Here is a 19,832-nt window from a genome sequence, read left to right on the forward strand (position 1 = left end):
TCAGGGCTAGAGCCTAAATTAAGCTTCAATAATGACCTTTTTTTTTTAAGTCTGATGCCACACTGACCTGTAATCAGTTTTTTGAGGAAACAGCAGAATTGTATTTTCTTGTGAGTGAGATCCTCCAGTGGAGGGGGGAATATGAGAGAGATAAAACTGCCTGTCTGAAGGAGAAGTGATGGAACTGACCATATACAAAGTACTGTCAAATACACAAAGTAATCTTTTAATCTTTTCTGCTACGGGCTTCACAGTTCAACAAAGCATTTAATAATGTGCTTTGAGCCCATGCTGATTCAGCAAAGCACTTACCCACATGCTTATGCCAACTTAAGTATATGCTTAAGTGCTTTCACACAATAGGGGCAGAGAAGACTCAGGCCCTGAGATGAACCATTTTCGGAAACAAGCTGTTTTTCCCTAAGATCACTGACTATTTACAGCTTCTCCTCATTTTATAGCATGACCCAAAATGCATTTGAAGAGAATACTTAAGTACAACTGAAAAGTCAAATAACTATCAGGAACAGCAAGACCCAAGGTAGAGCTTAATGAACCAGAATTGTTCTTGGCTCCTTCTCAGCACAACATACATCTTGATGCACACACCCCACCCTGCCCTGCTTCAGTGGCTCTCCTCTAAAAATAAGTTCCAAGTTGCCTTTAATGCTCTGGATTTCACAACATTTATGAGACTATCACCAGAGTCAACAGGCTAAAAAAAGAATCCATTAGCATTAACTGGCCTGTCACTGGCAGTGACAAATAAATGAATTTGATGGTTTTAGATCAGTCATTAGTAGACCTACCCCCGGGCTGATAAAGGCTCAGCACTTTGCAGAGGAGATGTACTCAATCTGGAAGCAGAGGGGATGCATGCTGCTCTCCTTCCATTTCCCTGACCTCCCTACCTCAGAACCTTTCCTGGCAGTTACAAGTGCACAGAAGTCACCTGGTAGATGCCATTAAAAATAATCTAACAATTCAGGAAAACACAGGCAATGTAGAACCTCCTTTTTAAAAAAAAATCCCAGGTCAGACAGTGTTCAATTTTAATTTTTAGTTAGCAGCACGTCAAAGGGAAGGAAAGTACATTAGGACTATTCCTAACATGAAAGGCATCCTTAGGCAATGAGAATGGAAATACAGACATTTTAACAAGCACAAGACAGTCTGTGGGGATTCAGGACAACATGAACAATCTACCTGAGTGATTGGGGAGAAGAAATACATGTTTACATCTCCAAAATACAGCAGTCACAGAAATCCAGCTCAGCTCCTGTTCCTGATAGAAGGCCCTGCACAGCCCCTTCTCCTCTGGCTGTGACACCCAGGGACAGAGCTCACCCTCTGCCTCAGCCACGGCACAGAGCACAAACCCACAGAGCAGGGCTCCTGAACCCTGATACTCCACTGCCTGGGGCTGGGCTCACTCGGGCTCTGCAACTTTCCCACAGGCCCATGCACTGCCAGAGGGAAGCAGGTTCCAGGAGCTTACCCTGGACCAGGGATCCACATCGAGGGTGGCTGAACAAGACACCCAAACAGTGGCCATGGACCACCCAAAGAAACCCCCCAGTCCATCTGGGAAGGACTTCACACTACTCTGCACACAGATGGTACCATGATTATCACCGAGCTACTCATCCATGCCTGATGTCAAGATCAGGAAATACTTCCTCCCTTACTCCACTCAGACCTGCAAATGCAGGGGAATCAAAAAGGAATGGTTAAAAATCATTGGGTAAAGGTCTGACCTTGCTGCTCTTTACAGCCTGGTGGGGAAGGAAGGGTGGGCAGGAAAGGAAGAATCCTGAGTTCTGCTACTGTGTCCAGGTCACTCTTTCGAGAAAAAAAAAAAAAAAAGAAACTTCAAAGTAAACACCTAAAATAAGATGTGAAGTAGCAGGACTAACCTGAAGGAGTTTACAGGCAGAAGCAGGGGAGAAAACAAACAGAACTCTTGATTTTCAAGGTCCATCATTTGCTTTGGAATGAAATCTCTCCCTGCTACTCTGGCTGAGGCTTATCAGACAGCCAAGGGACGCAGACACCCCACCCACAGCTAACTTAATTGGAATCAGACATCCAAATCCACTGGTTAGCTTTAAAACACAATCCCAGGTTAGCCTGGGTGTTATCCCCAAAGGCCATGCCCTCCATTGGCTGCTCTGGAGCAGGCAGCTCCACGGCCCCACACCAAGGGAGAGCTGCTGGCACTGCCCCCTGCCCAGGGGGTACCAGATGTGCCCAAGTGCTCAGAGCCCCCGTGCCCAGGCAGACAGCAAACCCAGCTGGCCACGGGCACAGGGGCCAGGACAGTCCTGCACCAACCCCTGTGATAAACATTCTCCAACCTAACAGAGCAGGGAACATCAGAAATGGCAGGCTATGTGTAACAGTAATTATTGTAGTCTCCAATATTCAAAAGGGGGAACAAAACTACTGGCACCCCATCAGTGCTGCGTTTGAAGGACTTGTTAAGTCAGCAGAGTTACAAATGATCTCCTGTTACACAGTGCCTTCCAGCACGGGGAGCAAGGCAGATTTTTATCACGGAACAGAGCCCCGAGGAAGGAGACATATATTCCCCAGCAGCCCAAGGAGTTAAACCCTGCAGCAGAATTCCTGAAACAACAGCTTCAAGTGGTGCCGGCCCTCCCAAGGAGGGCAGGATTCCACATCCAGTAACCCAGGGGAGGCACCCAGGAGGATTTCTGAGTGCAGGGTCACCCTAAGGAATCCAGGGAAGAACGCTGGGCTGTTACCAGCTGCCACTGCCGGCTCGGGAGCCAATCTGCATCACCAGAGAGGCGGCAAACCGCAGAGATGCGGTTTAAAAACCCAAAATAAAGCGTTTCACCGGGCTGGGGTTTGAAAGGGCCTCAGGGCTGGGCAGCTCCAGTGGATCGGGAGGGGAGGAACAAGTGAGTGTGGGCTGGAAAAGGCAGGGGCAAAGATCAGCTGTAAGGACAGGCATGGAGGGATGGATGGAGGGATGGATGAGGTGGGGGAATGCACCCCCAGCCTTGCTTCACCCCAGCCCCCATCACTGCCAGGAAAAGCACAGGAAAAGGAAAAAACCCCAAACAAATCCCCATTTTACTAAACGTACCAGGAAGTAAGATTACTCAGGGGGAAAAAAAAAAAAAAATCAAAACAAAAACAAAAAACAAATTCTCCCCTTGCACCTAGAGAGACAGAGACATTTCATTAAATGCCATTAATCTCCACAGACCCAAGCATTAGCTAGTTAATTAGACTAAAGTACAGTCACATTTTAACGCTGAGCATTTGCTATTCAACTGGGATAAATGAACAACTAAAGTCCAAAACCTTAATTCAGTATCTAATTAAAAAAACAGAAAACAAAATATTCAGATTACGAAACGCTTGCCAGAATAATACATCATAATTGATGTAAAATCTGCTCTTCATTGCATTTCTGATTTTCTCCAGTCTCCAAATCAGGCTGTTTTCAATCTTCAGATTTTTTTCAAGTGCCCCGTAGAAATCCCAACACTTTAGAAAGGACAACTGTGTAAAAAGCAGCAACAGACACTGCTGACCTCTCCAGAGAGAGCGAGCTCCTGCTAAGAGTGGAATTTGATGTCCATTCCAGCATTTGCCCCACGCTTGAAAGATGTCTGTTACCAAAAACCAAGGGAAAAAACCCCCTACGTGTAGAAAAACAAAATCCCCTTTGTCAATACAACCTGATTTTGCATTCTTTAACACAAAAATTTAACTCACTAATATGCTCGACACAAAACATGTCCTCGTTTTTTTAATTGTTAGAGAAGAAATCACATGGGACAGCTTAACAGCTCTGTTGTGCCCATTACAAACTTCTCCAAATAACACTGTAGAAACAGATAACTGGCACTGAAGACAGTTTAAAATGTAAATTAACCTTTAAAAGGTATTGGGAAGGAGGATAGGCCCATCAAGCTCATGATCAAAATTCTGTTAACTTTAAATTGTATATTACAGATGGCATCAATCCAACAACATAATCCAGAAGCCACAAGCCCCACACACTATAAACTCTTTGCTCAGTGCAGAAGCAAGCCAGGCACACTATTATTCACCAATTAGTAATTAGATATGTCCTAGGAAGAGAAGAACCTCTAAACATTTGCCTACATTAGTCTGGTTTAAAATTCTGCGAGTAGGCTGTTGGGGTTTGTTCTCTTTTTTTTTAAGAGCTCCCCAGCACCTCTCGTGTGCCATGCCTGGGGGTTTGAAATGACACAGGGTTTTTCCTAGATGCCTATTTTGTGCAATACTTAACATCATGGTTCAACACACCCAGTTACACTGCTTGCTTTCGTGAGGAGCTGTATGCAATAACAGTTCAGGCTGCAGGTCAGGTAGTTTCCCACCACCAACTTTAAACCTCTCTTCCTTATTGACTTGCATGTACAACTTTGCAGCCTTTTTCTCCCATTTTTACCAGAAGACTGAAGTTACCCAAGATGACAAGTGTGTACACAAGTGCCATACATCAGTTAAATTAAGTTTTTTTCCAATAGACTCTCAAAAACAAATTAAAAATAAAAGTCAATTGCAAAAGTTTTCTTTCAGCCTCTGGCTTTCAAAATTCACACGCGGCAAGTCTGGCTTTGAAACTGATTTGTTTTCATTAGGCACAACCTAAAGAGCAACAATCACTTGTATTCCACGGGCAGCTTCTGCAGGAGAAATGGCACCAGTGGCATTTGGAGGGAGTGCAGGGGCACAAGAGCCTCTGTCCCTGCAGTGTCCCCGTGCCACGGCCAGGACTGGCGGCCAGGCCACTGCTCCGGCCAGCCTGACCAGCTGGACACTCCCAGCTCTGTGTTCCCCTGCTCCTACAGGACAGCCAGCAGCCCCCAGAGCCTCACCAGGAACTCTCCATGCCAGCCTTGCACACAACTCCGCACACATCTCTCGAGTTACACAAAAGGAAATTTGCAAACAATGAAGGCAGAGATAGATCCCCATCCATCACAAGCACAGAACTGAAAGCTCAGCTCAAAACAAGCCCGAAGGCTGCACTCAATGCCAGCACTGCCCACGAACCCAGCCCGGTGCCCAGAGCAGCCGCCCGGCGCGGGGCTGAGGCTCCCGCTGCCCAGCCCGAGCCAGCAGCTCTGCACGGACACAGAGCGGCTCCGGGGCCCCCGGCACACACTGACCCCCCCTGCAGCAGCAGCTTTAAAAGCTTGCATTGCCAATTCCCCGGCTGAAACCCGAACTGCCTGGCAACAATGATTCTCTGTGTGCCTGAAATCCTATTATCGATCCTCCTACTTACCTTGGGCTGTGCTCGTCGGGGAAACGCGACTTTAGGGTCAATCTGAGGAAAAAGAAAGGGGAAATCAACAGGGTAGCTTTGGTTGTCATTTCACATTATTTTGATTTTAAATCACTGAATTATTAATCCCTCATTTCTCAGGCTTGCAATTCAGCACACCGGGTCATCCAGAGCTACTCTGGAAATGATAGGTCACAGTCTGGGGAGTTTGGCAGGGGTGGGGAGATGGGAAGACAGGAAGAAAACATCTCTCCTGCACTTCTCCTCCATCATCCTCTGGGCAGCAATCCCCATGGGTGCTCAGGGAGCTCTGGATCAATCTCTGGGTGCTGCCTCTACCACCAGAACTGCATGTTGAGGACTATCCACATGCCCTAGAGGTTGCACAGAAAGAGGGCCAGCACTCCTGACCAAAACTTGGTGGCTTTGACACCTGCCCCTTCCTGCACTTGGGTTTGGGGTTACTTCTTTTTTTCTGCTTTGTTTTGCTAACTGACAAGCAACACCATACAAAAAAGGAAAGCAAAGTCAAATTATTCACATTTCAATTATTAAAACTGAAATATTTGAAGGACTAGGGTCTCCTCCATAATAATATACCCAACTGATGTGATTTACTCACTCTCAAAGAAAATAAGTGAGCAATGGAAAACTCCAAAGGGGCATTTCTGGGATGGGGCAGGAAGGGAGAGGAGTAAGTTACAAACAAGTTTCATGTGTGTGAAATATACACGCACTGAACTCAAAAGTAAACAACTTCCTAAACAAGGTTTTCCATTAAGGACTTACTCAAACTATCCATGTTCATACACGTCACCACAGACAAAAAGAAAGGGGGGGAAAAAATCCTTGCTTTACCCCCCTGGCCTGTTTTAAGATGCAGCGTTGGCTCCCCTTGCGCTGCATGAATTAGCACGTCCCCTCTGCATTCCAAAATGCTAATTCTGCAACCTCACACAACTTCCACGGGGTCATCTCTAAAAAGGGACTCCTCTCTCCCATTCAAAAATTACATGAAACCAAAAAGGCACCACCGCAGGCACAAAGGAACGGCACCCGGTGGTGTCTGGAGGCTGGATGTAAACAAAACCACCAGCCCTGCCAACAGCAGCCCCCCTAAATCGCAATACAGCGCCCGTGCGCTGCTGCCTTCACTGCTGGCTCTCAGCAGCACCTGCACGCAGACATCTTCCACAAAAAGGGCCTGGAAAAGGATGTTCTGAAGTACTGGATCCTGCCTGGACTGTGCAACCTGCAACTGCTTTCAGTGCTGTCCTTGCCTGTGCCACCAAGTGATGCCACTGACGCCGGCAGCGTTAAGCACACTCAGAAGGACGGGCTTTTGTAGACTTTGGGACTGGCTTTTGCTGTGTTTCTTCCCCCTCAAGCAAACCCTGAGGAAAAGGAGATGTTTGCATTTGGTATTGTTATTCCTGCGGTGATAAATATTCCTGTCACTGCTAAATAACCACGGGTCTCTCCTAAAAAGCAGTTTTACTCAATTAATTTGTCAAAATGGGAAATACCGCAGACATTTGATGTGCAACTGATAAACTGATTTGCCTCTATCAGATACAAATATTGTACCTTTTTTAGGACACACCTGAGAAATGAGCGATTACATGCCATTTTATTGTTCAAAAAGCATAAAGAGTAAAATTATTTATCTAGAGAGCTAACCTTTTCATAGAGATTAACATTATCTACAAATATATTCAGCACTGACTAGGCATTTGTCTACTGGGGAAATACAACAGGTACGGATTTTCCACAGCAATACCCAAAGGTGGAAAAATATGCACTTTTCTATGTTTGCTCCAAAACTACAGGTTTTCCCACCAAAGAACACCAGGCCCACCAGAGGGACATCACTGCAAAGTCCTGCTGGTAAAAAGCTGGGAGAGTCATTAAACTCCAAAGCAACACATTCATTTTTGAAGGTCAGTTCAAAGAGCATGGAGTCCCTTGCACCACAGCGACAGATTTTCTAAAAGAACTGAATTTTCCTTCCCACAACCTTTTGCATAAACATCACCAGCCTTTGAAAACAAACACTAGCAACGAATGTGGCAAATCCATACCTTTTGCATAACCCTGTCAACTATTTAAACAACAACCAAAAAGGAAACAAAAAAAAAAAAAAAATCAAAACCAAAAAAACCAAATTTCTACCAAAAAAAAAAAAAATTAGTTAGTTAGGTACAATTCTACTTACTGTATCTACAAGTCCTCTAGGAAATGACTATAATACTATTTCTGATATGAATGGCCATTACCTAAACAAAGCTTTTAACGTAACTGTAAACAAGAGCGACGTTTCCATGCCAATACCCAACCGATCTGCCTCCTGTGCTGAACGTTGAAACAGAGTCAAATGCCTTGTTATACTGCACAACAGTTACTACAATACTCTACAAATACATGCCTGAAAGGACCTGCCGGGCTCTGGGCTTCACTTTTAGGCTGAATTACTGATTCTAAGGTCAGTTTTGTATTTGGATTGATTCAATCATTATCACACAACCAACACCGAGGCAGATTTGCCCCGGTGAAGCTCTTCACCCCTCCCCCAGAGAAGAGCAAATTAATACATTGCAGGGACTAGACTGTGATACAAGAAAAAAGCTGGGGGAGGACCTAATTATAGCCAGAAATATGACAGGGTGTCCTCCCATGATTTTTTTTTTAAACTCTCGTTCAAGATACTGTTTGCCTTTGTTCTTCTTATCTAAATTTATCTTTAAAAACACATAGAGAATATAGCTGTACATGAAAAGTCTGGTGAGTTTAATTTCAGGAGCACGGTTGAATCAGTTATCTTACCATATCTGATTAAACCTAAAATCAAATTATTAAGGCATGTGAAAGCATGGGCTTCGTGTTCAGGCAAGCCCAGCAGAATCTGTAGGTCGAATTAAAACACTAGATTCCACCTGCTTCTACAAGAGCTTTAAGCTTTTTGTTTCCATATAAATTACATTTAAAAAAAAACATATCCTCACGTTTGCTCCCTGCTTCTCCCTTTCTTCATTGAACTATAATCTCGCACACACGGGCACCCGTGAGATGTTGCAGCACCGAGACAGGCTTGCTCCTAACACCAGGCTCAGGTTAAAATAAACCCCTTAAGCCCCAGAACACCGCCTGCAAACCCCAGTGACAGCAAGGAGCACGCTCGATGTGCCCAGCAGCGTGTCTCTGCAGACAGCTCCCTTCCCAAACACAGCCCCCTCCGAGCCAGCAGCACCAGAGCACTGATGACCTCTAGCAGTGTCCTTCCCCCCTCCCCTCCCAGCTCTGCCCAGGCTCAAAACTACAACCAAGTAGGAGGCACAAAACTTCATCTTTTTGCTTGGCCTGGGTCACAGGGAGAACACAGGGCCCAGAGCTGCACTTGCCCGACACCTTTTGTTTGACCCAACACTGAAAGCACCACATTGGGGCAGAGGGCAAACTGAGGTGTGGAATTTTTGTTTTAAAAAAAAACCAAAAATGTAATGTTTATTAAAAAAAAAAAAAAAATCAGCTGCATCTCACAAGCATTTTTTTCCTTACATTATGCACTGGAGACCGAGTGCAGCAAAAAGCTCTGGAGAAACAACAACACATTAGGACTTGTGTTTCTCTACCACATCCACTCTCCAGCTCTGGCGGAGCTTCCCATAAATTACCGCGTGCGTTTCGCCGGGGCCCTGCCATCACAGGTGAGGGGACCTCTCCAAAAATGACTTTGGGAAATGACACGAGCAGCAGCTTTCTCGGTTTGACAGTAAGTCACTCCCACCTTGAAACGCGCTCAACAATACATAAATAATCAATCAAAAGAATCACAAAGTTCCCTGCAGAAAGCATGCCGCAGCCCAACACCAAAAAAAGTTGTATTTTACTCCACAGCTTTTTCAATGTCACCGCTCAATAAAATATAAGGCCGGGGGAGGAGCCAGCGGTCGGTATGGGTGAATTCCGATTTCAAAAAAAAAAAAGAAAGTTACCGCTTTTGGCAAGTTAAAAGGCAGAGTCTATAAAAAATATAAAGGCAAAGCCGAGGCACGCAAGGTCCCGGTTCAATGACAGCCTGGCACCGCCCGCGGCACCGGCCCGAGCGGGGCTCGGAGCGGCCGGGTCGCGGCCGCGGGTGCGGGAAGGGCGGCGGGCAGCCCCGCAGCAGCACCTACCGTCTTGGAGTCCAGCTCGTGGTGCGGCTGGGCCAGGACTTTGTCTACACTCGCCGGATCCGCGAACGTAACGAACCCGAAGCCTCTGCGAGAGACAAAGAGCGAGGGGATGGCGGGGGGGTGGCGGGGGGGTGGTGATGAGAATTAGAGCCAAAGGGAGAAGTCATAAAAATAAACCGCTGGGTCCCCCTCCTTCCTCCGCCCTCCCCCGAAGCCTCCGGGAGCAGGGGCGGCCGGCTCCGACCCCCGGCCCCTCTCCGGCTCCACCGGCCGCTTTGTTTCCTGCTCCGGGCTGGAGGGATGCGGGCGGGGAGAGCCCTCCCGCAGCGCCCCACGCGTGCGGGGGGATGCGGGCCGGGCTTCTGGGCCGGCACCGGGGGCTGCGGGTCCACCCGCCCCGACCGCAACTCGCGAAGTTTGTCAGCCCGAGCGGGGTGGGCGGCGGTTTTACCTGGAGCGCTTGGTGGTGGGGTCCCGCATGACCATACACTCCCTAATTTCTCCGAATTTGCTAAAATAGTCTCTAAGGCTGTCTGCGGAGAGAGAGCAGAGAGGGAGAGGAGGGTCAGGGATGGGGGGGCGCGGGCAGGGCCCGGCCGGCGGGACGCGGCCCACGCGAGGCGGGACACGCGTGGGGAGGGGGCGGCGGGCGGGGGTTACCTGGTGAGGTTTGCCAGCTGAGGCCGCCGATGAACATCTTGCTGGAGGGAGAGAGCAGAGCGGAGTTGAGCGCCGGTGCGGGATCGGCCATTTTGACGGGGCAGCTCCCGGCGGGGCGGAGGGGCGCGGAGCGGAGCGGCGCGGAGCGGGGCGGGCCCGCCTGACCGCCCCTCGCCGCCGCGCTCCGCGCCCCCGCCGCCCCGCCGACTTACCCGGGGTCGTGCTGCGCCTCTCCGGGGCTCCCCGAGGTAGCCTGGCTCCCGTCCGCCTCCATGGCCGCGCCGAGCGAGAGCCCCTTAGAGAACCCCCCCCGCCCGCCCAACCCGCCCCCCCCGGCCCGGCTCCGGCTCGGTTCGCTCCGCTTGCTTTGCCCCTTTTTCCCTTCCCCCCTCCTCCTCCTCCTCCTCCTCCTCCTCCTCCTCCCTCCGCTACCGGAGGATCTCACTGGAGAGGCGCTGGGGCAGCAGCCAGATCCGTCACACGTGGGATCGGCTTAGCTCAGCGCCGCGCCGGCGCTCCCTCCCCCCGCCGCCATCCTCCCCTCCCTCCATCCCGCCCTCCCTCGCGGGGGCGGGGCCTCCGCCGGCGCGTGGCCCTCTGTGACGTCACCGTGACGTCACCGCGCCCTCCCCGCGCAGCTCCCGCCCCCCCCGCGCGCGTCCGTCCCTCACGCGTGTCCGCGACACCCGGGACTGTCCTCACGGGACTGTACCCCGGGACTGTCCTCACGGGACTGTAGCCCGGAATTGTACCCCGGGACTGTCCTCACGGGACTGTACCCCGGGACTGTCCTCACGGGACTGTAGCCCGGAATTGTACCCCGGGACTGTCCTCACGGGACTGTACCCCGGGACTGTCCTCACGGGACTGTACCCCGGGACTGTCCTCACGGGACTGTAGCCCGGAATTGTACCCCGGGACTGTCCTCACGGGACTGTACCCCGGGACTGTCCTCACGGGACTGTAGCCCGGAATTGTACCCCGGGACTGTCCTCACGGGACTGTACCCCGGGACTGTCCTCACGGGACTGTAGCCCGGAATTGTACCCCGGGACTGTCCTCACGGGACTGTACCCCGGGACTGTCCTCACGGGACTGTAGCCCGGAATTGTACCCCGGGACTGTCCTCACGGGACTGTACCCCGGGACTGTCCTCACGGGACTGTAGCCCGGAATTGTGCCCCGGGACTGCCCTCATGGGACTGTTCCCCCCTCATGGGACTGTACCCCCGGGCCCCTTACACCCTGCCCGGGCCCCCCGACCCTCACGAGGGGTGGCCTTTGGCTGAAACTGGCTGTTCCTGCCGACCCCCTGCTCTGCTCCTCACCCCACACAGCCCAGCCGGGTGTCAGGGGACAATTCCAGGGGCTGGGAAACGCCTGCTGGATGTACAGGGGAGGAAAATTAAATTTTAGGGACTCGGGAAATTTTCAGAGACATCAGTGGGTTTTGAGTTCCTCCACCTGTTCAGCACCTAGTGCCTCCCACCCAAAGACCTCCCAGCTCAGCAGCCAAGCCTGCAAGAGCTGTTTTGGGATTGCCAACTATTTCCAGCTCAGGGATTATAATATTTTCACTAGGGCTGGGGGCAGTACGTGGATGTACTTTCCAGCAGGGACTAATGAACAAGGTGGGAATAAATGGATGTGTGCAGGGCTGGGAGGTCAGGCCCACTGGAGAAACACCTCTCTTCATGCTGTGATGCTGACCACTGTAAAACGGGATATAATTCCCTTTATTTGGTTTGTTTTGCCATGAAGTGCTGAACTCTGGCCCAGCAGTGGGGCAGGCTCTGCTCCTCCAGAGCGGGCAGGGAAGAGGGACTGACCCGACCCTGCCCCAGCAGGGTGAGCAGCACCAAGGTGCAAAGGAAATGGATGGGGGGATTAAAGAACAGTCTTTTTCTCCCGCTTTGAGCTTCCTTTAGATCTTAGCTATTTCTTGTAATAATCACCGGGAAATTACTAGTCAGGAGAGCGGTTCCTGGGGTTATATTACCCCTTTAATCTCTCTGGCAGTGGTGCAGAATTTTAAAGGGGTTCCAGAATGAACAAGCACAAGACAGATTGTGCTGATGGACAGAAGGAACTTCAGTGCAGCTGCTTACAGCTCAGAAAGAAATTTTGATTGCTATATATTAAAAGGAAATCTCCACTGCTATCCCTTCCATCAGTGAACGTTGCAGGTCAAACGGCTTTGGGAAGACTTTATCAGTACATTCTCTCTCCACCTCCCTCAGAGCTGAGGCTGGGTTCAGGGATGTGACCAGTTTCAATCTGTTCAGTTGGTTTTGCTCTTTCTGAGCACTCTGCTGTCACAGCAGAAGCCAAACCCACGGCACCAGGGATGCTCTGGGGACACGCTGGGCACCTGAAGCCCAGGGGTGACAAACCAGGAGCTGCTGTCCTGCTCCTTTGGCAGCAATCGACAGCACCCAGCCCCAAAGGTGCTGTTCCAGCCCCAATCCCGGATTTTTATCCAACCCACTGAGAGTTTGCAGGCTTGCCCTCTGCTCTCCTCCTCTCCAGCCTCTAATGTTCATGCTAAAAATCCAAAGTCCCAGTGGAATTTGGGAAGTAGCTAATGAACTGCAAAGCTGACATCTGTAACTGCCAGCCAGGGATAACATTCTCCCTAGCTGCACAATTAAAAGTTGAAGCATTTAGTCCAATAACAAGGAAAGTTACTGCTATTGATTCAAACCAGCCCAGATCCTCCATGGTGGCTCTGCAGGACACAGGAATTTGGGACAATCACACCTGTCCGCATACTCACGTAGCCCCTACTCTCATTAGCAGGTTTTAGCCTCAACAATTTCCTTTCAATTTTTACAACTCCTGTTTCATATCAGAGACTGAGATGCAGAGTTTGTTAAGATCAGCATTTATAAGGCCAAAGTGACATGAGACCCCAAATCTCCTTGGAGATAACATGGGCCCTGAGAGCCTGATTTCTGAAACGAAGAGATCTTGGGCTCCTAAACCAGGTGGGCATGGATTGGGAATGCTGTTCCAGGTAGGGAAGGTGGCAGGTGCCAATCTCCCAGGCTGCAGTGTGTTCCTTGGACATCCTGTCTTTGCTGTGCAGCAATGCCAAGGGGCTGCATCCACCTCATGCTGCCTGGGGAATGAGTTCATCTATCTGGGGCTGCAGGAATCTGCATTTATGTGTTGTATGCTCTATAAATTCAGTGTCATAATAAAAAGGATCTAAATCTTTACTGAATAATTCATTTTCACGCGTAGGGAAGGAATAATGACCTATATTACATTCCATCTATCATTTAGCAGGTTGTGGAGATTGATCGGCTGGTGGGTTTCGAGGTCCCCAGCGAGGAGCAGGGCCCTGCCTGCTGCCCAGCTGTGCCTTCACCTGACAAACATTATTTAGACAGAATTCCAGGGGGTGATATGCTGGGGAGCTGCCAGGAAGTCAGAGATCGTTTAAAATGCAGAATATGTCATTGCAAACAATTGGTGTTCTTGGTGCATCTCTGCCTCGGGTGTTACCCACAGAGCCGCACCAGGTGAGGGGCTGTGCCAGCCCTGCCTCGGAGGGAGGAGACACAGCACAAGGCATGGAAGAGATGTCTTCAGGCTCTGGGGTGTCAGACTGGTCAGGGCTGTCTGGGTACCATCCACATCTCCAAAGAGCTGGGCAAAGACTTCCTGTGTGACCCTGGGATTCACAACAGAGGACAGGCTTTTAGCTGCACAGCACTCAGCAGCTTTGGTTGTGATATCTGTAGACAGAATTTCAGCAGAGTGCAGACTTAGGGCGTTGGATATTTTTTATTTCATTTTAGGCTGCCCATCCATTAATGTCACCTGCGTTTCCTCGCGTGAGCTCTACACCTCTTCCCATGTTGCCTGCCCCTCTGTTTCCACCTGCTGCATCAGCTGAAAGGAAACCACCAAACCCAATGCCCATGAGCACTGCCCAGCCCTGGGGCTCTCAGCAGCCCAGGGCCAGGCAGGATAACAAACAAAAACCACTGAGCCTGGCTGCGCAGGAGGGAGTGACCTAAAAACACAGCAGCCAGTCCCTAAACAGGAATAGGTTATCCCAGAACTAGTAATTTTAGGGAAGCACTACTGGTTCACACCTGGTGCAAACGTGGCTCTATATTTTGGGTAGACACTGGAGTTTTTCCCTGTCAAGTTCCAGATCTGCATCAAATTATTTCAGCATTTGCTAATGAAGACATTACACTGACCTTATTAAAAACATCGTGATTTTCATCTTAACTGAAAAAACAGCATTTTTTTCAACTGTTTCAAAAGAAGAATAAAACCCAAATATTATCAGGCCCATCTTTCATATGATAAGGGAGGAGGGGGAAACTCTGCAAGGAAAGATTTCAAAGCCTGCTTTGTTTTCGTCAGCTTTGAAATCAACAGACAGCCCTGAGAATTCTGTTTTTCAGAACCACAGTGTTTAATTCTATTTACTACTTCCAGGCAATTCTATATATACACACAGCGAAAAACCCAAGCAGCTCACTTTAAACAAATCCTCCTGCTTTTTTCAGATGTGTCATTCCTCCTGCGGGTAGGATTGCAGGATACAGATCAATTAAGTTAAAGTCAAAAACAAAGCAGGGAGGAGAGAAAGGGGAAGAGCAGGGTTTGTGGTGTCCCTGGGCAGCTCTTCCTGCTGGATGTGGGGGGTCATGTCCTGTGGGCACCTTGGCTTCACCTGAAGGAGGGTGTTGGTGGGGAATTTGCCAAAGACTTCCCCAGCTCTGCTGTCTGATAGAGCAGCTGGAAACCCAGCCTCTCACTCCTGTACTTGGACAGATCCAAGCACCCCAAGTTACCCCTTGCGTTGTCTCTCATCCTGGAGTGGACGGAGTTATGCCAAAAATCCCATTTCCTTCCCTCTCCTGAAACCAGGCTGTCTACCTTATTTCTCTCCCTGATTAATTTTTACCAAAGGCCTTTAAGAGCCTCTGATGAACTGCTCCCAAAGTCCAAACTAATATTATTAACTATGAATCTTCTCCTATAAATAATTCCCAGAAGTAGATCAATGCTACCACTGAGTCAATGGATTCACTGGAATCATTTCTTCCTGCTACTCTTGGATTTTTTTCTCCCTGTCGCCACTAATCAATTACGATGATAAAACTACCCTGGAACACCCCCAAAATAAAGATAAACAGTGTGTATTATCAGAGGCTGGGGCTGTGTACGGTGTTGAAGATGCGTTACCTTCTCTGAGCCACATTTGTTTTCCTCTACAGACAGTTAAGGGGAAAAAAAAAGGAGGCCCAATAAATGAATGGTCTGGTGTAACACAGCATTAATTCCCTGACCTTCCGCATTGAGTGACTGAGAATCTCAATCTCAATTATTCCTTTCATGACGGAATCTAAAATGGACACAGCAAGTCCTCACATTCTTGCTCAAAAGCAGGAGAGGTGGAATGAGACAAGTCAGCCCGATCACACTGAAACCACATCCATTATCAGTTCCATGTCATTCAAAAAAATCGACTGTGGGAGAAAGCAAGAGCATCCAAGGAGAATTATTGCAAAACATGTGCTGGCAGGATCTGGATAAATACAGACACTCATTTATATATGCACATGCATTTAAAATTCACAAGTGTGGAGCTGAATCAGGGGTAGGAAAAACAAGTCACTCCCCAGAGGACACCATCGCTCTAAATTAACAACAGGCAGATCAGAATTGATGAAAACACCCTGAGAGGTTGATAAGCAAAGCTCCCACTCTGGAGATTGTGGGGATCCCTCACATTTTGGAGTTTGGGCTTTCCTGCACCTCTGGCATGATGGAAATGGCAAACCCATCATTTCCTGTCTGACTTTAGAGTTAACTACTTTGCTCCTTTCCAGTTAATCAAATGATTCTTATTGCTGATACAGCAAATTCCATGGCCATTAAGTTCGCATCAAAGGACATACGGCGCAAGAAAGTTTCCATGGGTCTTTAGACTATCTCGGCCCAGATCTTCAATGGGCACGAAACCCTCACAGTCCCACTACCATGTGTATTGGCTAAAGATCACCCCTTCCTCCATGGATATCTGAAGGTATTTTCCTGCAGCTGGAAAACAAGGACAAAACAGACCCAGCTGTGGGATGCTGTCCTTGTCAGGAGCTGTTGTCCAGCCATGCCCGGCCATGTGCAGGCAGGAGCCTCACTCCCTGCACACAGGGCTCTCACCCTGGGCTCACCTTTAATGCAATTCGCTGGCTTTCCATGTCATTCGCTGATTTTCAGCTCGAGCTCCTGGGTTTGCCTTTCCGGCCAGGGCCTGGCACAGCCCGTGGCAAGGCTGCAGCGAGCCCGGGAGACAAGGAGTCACACACAGCCTCCGGCCACATCCTAAATTCCAGCATTGTACGTCAGGAAGAAATGTGCCTGGGAAATGTAGCTGTAACTACATTAAAGCACCATAATTCAATTCTAACCACATCATTACGGAGGTGCAGATCAGATAAGCACGGAGAGGAGGGAGCCGGGCTGTGCGGGCTGCGGGAGCCACGTCCCGCCGCTCGGGCGGGCTTGGCGAGCATCGCGCTCCCTCCTCCAGGGATGCCCCACACGTTTCTACCGCAAACTCACCTCTGCAGGCGGCGTCCTGCACTCCCTGCCTCTGCTCCGACCCAGTGGCATCCCTGCAGCCCAGAGGCGGAGCCTGCATCCCTCTTCGGGAGGGTGTTTTGATCCACACGGGCCCTTACCCCGATCCTACACTGTCCTTCCCGCACCCGAGAGGCTTCACCAGGGCGGTGCTGGTGAGCAGGGGGAGCACTGCAGCCCCTGGCTGAGCTGCTGCCCTGACACCCTCCAGTCCCCAGCCTTCCCCACTGCCCAGGGATCTCTGGCCTCCCCATGAGAGGGATGAGGGTGAGGAGGAGCTGCTGGGGCCATGGCAGCCTCCCCTGCGATCCAACATCACCATGCTCAGGGCATCGGTGCCTTGCCACAGTCACACCCAACTACTACATCTCACCACGGACTGGAAACCATTCTTTGAGTTACAACCTCCTACCAGGGAAAGTGCTTTTCCCATATTTAAGAGATTCCTCAGCTTTAAGCACCCTCTCCCACTAGATTTAAAGCACTGATATACTGACTGTCAAGGCCCTGGATCCCTGGTCTGACTTTTGGGCAGCCATGAGATTAACTCTTCTGTTCCAAATCATTCTAAGCAGAGGTTAATGCTGAACTTGTGCATCTGCCTTTGCTGAATCAGGGCTTTGCCAACTTCCTGTTTTATTTATTTGGCTTTCTGTGATTGCTGAGCCGGGATGGCAAGGATCCTACCTTGAACCTCCCCTGGGACCTCTTGTGATGAAAAGCAAAGCCTGCAAACACTGTGTAGTCTCTGCTGCATTAGGAGAGGAGTTTCATGAAGATTCATGTCTTTCATATTGTTCTATGAAATTAAAGAGCAGAGGAAAATGACTTTCGAGGAAGTGAAGATGTACTGCAGCAATTTAGTTGCAAACATAATTAAGCAACTGGCCCTGACATACCCGTCCTTTCTTGGCCAAAATTCAGCTGGAATTTCCATTGATGTCAAGATCAAGCAATGCAAATAATTAGAACAAGCTTTGTCAGGAGAGTAAGATCCAAAAGAGATTTTGGGTGACAGGTCTGTAACAATGCTCCCCTCCTTCCTTCTAAGCTGGACCCAGATCTTTAGGTCCATCATTTCCTTTCCAGGCTCATCTACCTGCCTAAGGCTCACACTGAGAACTGTATGAAAGCCTGTGTGAGGCCCAGCTGACAGCCCAGCAGAAGTGGCTTCCAGGCTCCAGACACAGAAAGAAGAAAGGCTGGGATCCCACATGGAGCTCTGCCTTGTAATGAAGTCACTCTGCCACTTCAGACTTACCCAAATTACATTGATGGGTTAATTTTGCACTGAAGGCTCTCAGCTGGGTCAGGCACCAACTCCCTCCCCTCTGCTCAGTGCCAGATTGGGCACCACGTGTTGTCCTGGAGGTGGCACCCAGCCAGGTCAGACTGGCACCGGTGCCTGTGTGTGCTTTGTGTGACTGCCACAGCCCTGAGTGACATCCCTGCTCCACCTGGAGCCTTTGTGCTCCCAGAGTGGGTCAGAGCCTGGAGATGGGGTGAGCAGGACCAAACATTTAACTGCCTGAAATAAGAACTGGGCCCTCATAGCTTGCTTACAAACGGGCACAATTACAAACGTGCAATTTCTAAGTGCAAATACACTTACAGACTGGTTATAATGAAGCAAAAGCAAACTGCTCTTAAGCTGAGCTGAGAGCCCTGGGCTTTGGCAGTGATATTTAGAGCTTTCCCGAATCCCTGGGTGTGGAGTGGTTTTCTAAAATTGCCAGGTTTTTAGTTTTTGTTTAAAGTAAATGTATAGTCTTTGAAGCTCCAAGGAAAGAACTTGAAAAATGTGACCTTTAGAGCTTTGATACTGGGTGACAAATAAAAAGAATCCAAAGGACAATCCCCTTAAAAATATACATGGCTATCATTTAGTGAGCAGAGACAGGAAACAAGGATGATGTGTTTTGCTTTGAGGCCAGGATTGACAGCAGCCTCTCACATTATCCTTGAAATATTAGTGGGATAACACAGTGCCAGCAAACGCCTCCTGCATGCACCATTGCTTGCCCAATTTTGCAGGAGCAGGTGCTGAGCTGGGGCTGTCTGGGCTGAGCCAGCAGCCGTGCCCAGCCCACGGTCCAGCAGCGCTCCAGGAGGTGACATTTGCCTCGCGGGCACTCGGGAGCACCTCAGCTTCACCTTTGCAAATGGAACTCTCTGCATCGTTGGGGAACCGCGCCGGCAGGCCCTCAGGAGCCCAGCAGCTATTCTTCCTGCTATCTCATACTAGGGTGCTCTTTCAAGGGAAGGAAAACCTTGGGGAAACTGAAAAATACCTAGCTGGAGTGGGCAGAGGCTCCCGGATGTGTTCTTCCTGGCTGAGGCCATTTTGGATTGATGCAGCACTAAAGCTCTGTGGCTCTTGCGGGGCATTACTGTGATGCACCATCAGAGCAGCCCTGCTCCAGTGAGGATGGAGTGTGTAGCATTACTTACACTGCACAGAACTTCTTGCAGTCATTCCTCCTCCCCTCTTTGCTCACCTCCTTGTGTGGCTGCAGCTCACCACAGATGGGACTCTGCTGGTCTGAATCAGCTTAGGGACAGTGTTTTGCTGTTCTGTACCGACAACAACAACAAAATAAAATTCAAACCAACACAAACTTAGCTGAGAAAGTAATAAGAAGGCAAACTCAATTACTGTTTCATCTGGCATTATTGTTGCTTTGCTGCTCTTTGTCAGGGACTTCTTCCAAGCAAAATTGGAGAGATTATCTTGTCTAGATGTTATGAAGTAGCTAATCCCTTCCGCCAGTGGAGGAGAGCCAAACGCCTCGTGTTGGGCAAGTGGAAGTGTAAATATGGTGACAAAGTGCTGCCACTGCTCCCTGGCTCCAGGGGCCGCCTTTTCCCAGGGCTTTGCTCACTCCACATCTGCACAGGGCATCAGGATTTCCCCAAGATCTCCTCTTTCCTGTCCCAAAAGCTGCCTGGAGCAGGTGTATTTGGCATAACATCTCCTCCACTGCTGTGGGGAGCAAGAGGGAAAAGGTATTTTCAGAAGAGAGGAAGGCCCCTGTTTAATGTCACAATGCACAGCCCACCCTACAAAATCCAGCAGCTCAGGTAAG

General features: G+C 49.5%; 1 protein-coding gene across 8 annotated transcripts in view; it reads right to left on the reverse strand.

The window, feature by feature from the left end:
• MSI2 (musashi RNA binding protein 2) overlaps nucleotides 1-10,428 on the reverse strand; it is a 197,129-nt gene extending 186,701 nt beyond the window's left edge. For all 8 annotated transcript variants that reach the window (XM_059486767.1, XM_059486766.1, XM_059486761.1 and 5 more), the window contains exons 1-5: nucleotides 10,347-10,428; nucleotides 10,135-10,175; nucleotides 9,926-10,007; nucleotides 9,475-9,559; nucleotides 5,300-5,341 (exon numbers count right to left, since the gene is read on the reverse strand). In XM_059486767.1, coding sequence (XP_059342750.1) covers nucleotides 5,300-5,341; nucleotides 9,475-9,559; nucleotides 9,926-10,007; nucleotides 10,135-10,175; nucleotides 10,347-10,408 — 312 coding nt within the window. In that variant the 5' untranslated portion in view covers nucleotides 10,409-10,428. The remainder of the gene's footprint in view (nucleotides 1-5,299; nucleotides 5,342-9,474; nucleotides 9,560-9,925; nucleotides 10,008-10,134; nucleotides 10,176-10,346) is intronic.
• Between the last annotated feature and the right edge of the window lie 9,404 nt (nucleotides 10,429-19,832).

This window comes from Ammospiza nelsoni, chromosome 21 (genome assembly GCF_027579445.1).
Source record: "Ammospiza nelsoni isolate bAmmNel1 chromosome 21, bAmmNel1.pri, whole genome shotgun sequence".
NCBI classification, from domain to species: Eukaryota; Metazoa; Chordata; class Aves; order Passeriformes; family Passerellidae; genus Ammospiza; species Ammospiza nelsoni.